Raw genomic sequence first — 1,897 nt, 5'->3', positions numbered from 1 at the left:
CATCACTCTTATCACACGGCAGAGATCGTGCAACGTGATCATTTCACAATTTTTATTGCTATTAGAGTACAATTGTCTTAAATTTTTTTTTTAGAAAAGAAGGGAGAGATCTCCGGCTTTTCCACGCGGGAGAGGCGTGGCATTTAAGGAACGGTATCCTTCCCCCCGACGTCCGCGTGTCCCACACACACAAAAAGAATGTGTTAATTTAACCATTTTTATAACTAAAATAAAATAATATGAATAAATAGCCAGGAAACTATCGCCACTCCACTAACAAAAACTCGCCGTTACACACTCAACAGGGGAAAATTGCTAATAGGAAAAGACGATACTACCCATGGAGGATGCACGCTGGCACCTGAGTGTGATTAGGGTATTTTCGTCCTCGTATTTGGAAGTACTAGAAGGTAACGATTTCGAGCGAGAAATCGTCGGCGTCGAAGTCGCCGAACTCATCCGCTTCCCAGTACTGCCGCTTGGGTAAGTAGAAGTCCGTCCAACACAACGGCGGCTCCACACTGAAGCCGAAGGCGTCCACGTCGCCGTAGCCGAGAAAGTCGAACGGCCTCTGGTCTCCGCCTAGACGGAGGACGGACGTCGGGGAGGGGAAGGGGTAGGAGGAATCGTCGCTCTTGCCGGAGGAGTCGTTGGTGACGGCGACCGCCGGTTCGGTGGGGAAGTTCGTGACGGCGTTGGCTCCTTTTAACTTGACGGCGGCGCTGTCATACACGGCGGCCGCTTCCTCGGCCGTGTCGAAGGTCCCGAGCCACACCCGCTTCCGCCGAGTCGGGTCGCGGATCTCCGCCGCCCAGCGGCCCCATGGCCGTCTCCGGACGCCGCGGAACCTCTTCCGATCGTTCGCCTCCGGCCCCCTCGCCGGCCGCTTCGGCAGCGGTACCTGGCGAGCCGTGGGGACCACCTCGATCCCTATCTCGTGCACGTGCCGCTTCACCCGCCGCCGGGCTATTCCGCCGGCTTCCTCGTCGCTCGACGAGGAATCTGTAGCATCCGCGTCGGTGAAGGAGATCCGGACGACCTTCCGCAGGCAGCGCCCCTCCGCCCCATGTCTTTTCAGATCTCCAGCAAGTTTGTTGCCGGAAACCGTCTTCCTGGTCGTGGTCACGTGCTCGGAGAACTTCTCCGGCTTGCCGGAGATACTTGGCCTGCGGCTCATCGCACGGAGCCACAGATCAAACTATAGGATTCGATTCGCGGTTTCATCAAAAGAATTCTCAAAACGATTTCAAGAACCCCGAGTTGAGAACAGCTCAAGGATCAAAAATTTCAAAAAAAACACAGTAAAAATCACTAGAGAGGCATCTCTTAATTATTCCCACCTCAAAGATCCAGAAAATCCCCAAGATTAACGAAAAAAAAAAGAAGCTTCGATCACTCTTTTTCTTTGGAGAACACACTAGTTTTCGATTAAGAGACACAGACCTAGAAGAGTTCCAACCGGATCTCGGGCGAGAGAGAGAGCGCGCGACGAGGGGAGCAGAGAAGTGGAGAAATAAAGGAAAAGGTTGACGGTGGGGGAGTGGCGAGGTGGTTCTATATACACCCCCCCTATTGCTCAGGACACCCCCCAAAAATTAAAAAAAAATTAAATACTCTCTACACCCCCCCCATTTGCTAAGGACACCCCTAAAAAATTAAAAATTCCTAAATTACCCCCCACCCTCCCCACCCCCTCACCTAAATTGCTCTCTACACCCCCCAAACCCCCCCCCACCCCGCTCTTCCCCTCCAAAACACCTCGCCAACGCCCAAAACCCCCCCGTTCCCCCTTCTCTCTCTCGTCGCCGGCATTCTCCCGATCTCCGACCACCTCGCCGGCTTCTCCCGGAACCACCTCGCCGGCTTCTTCCGAAATTTTTTTTTCACGGTTCGTGCT

The 1,897-nt window shown here is 53.7% G+C and overlaps 1 protein-coding gene across 1 annotated transcript; it reads right to left on the bottom strand.

The window, feature by feature from the left end:
• Positions 1-203: 203 nt before the first annotated feature.
• LOC103722174 (pathogenesis-related genes transcriptional activator PTI6-like) lies at positions 204-1,556 on the bottom strand. Its single transcript, XM_008812628.6, has one exon. It carries the CDS (start codon positions 1,175-1,177, stop codon positions 404-406), a length of 774 nt encoding a protein of 257 aa, XP_008810850.1. The 5' UTR covers positions 1,178-1,556; the 3' UTR covers positions 204-403.
• Positions 1,557-1,897: the final 341 nt, after the last annotated feature.

This window comes from Phoenix dactylifera, chromosome 17 (assembly GCF_051530095.1).
Source record: "Phoenix dactylifera cultivar Ajwa chromosome 17, Ajwa_hap1_PhDact_Kaust_v1.1, whole genome shotgun sequence".
Lineage (NCBI taxonomy): Eukaryota > Viridiplantae > Streptophyta > Magnoliopsida > Arecales > Arecaceae > Phoenix > Phoenix dactylifera.
This window is presented reverse-complemented; position numbering and strand designations above follow the sequence as displayed.

Coding starts and splice junctions, on each gene's coding strand:
- LOC103722174 (XM_008812628.6), bottom strand. CDS start 1,177: ATGAGCCGCAGGCCAAGTATCTCCGGCAAGCCGGAGAAGTTCTCCGAG.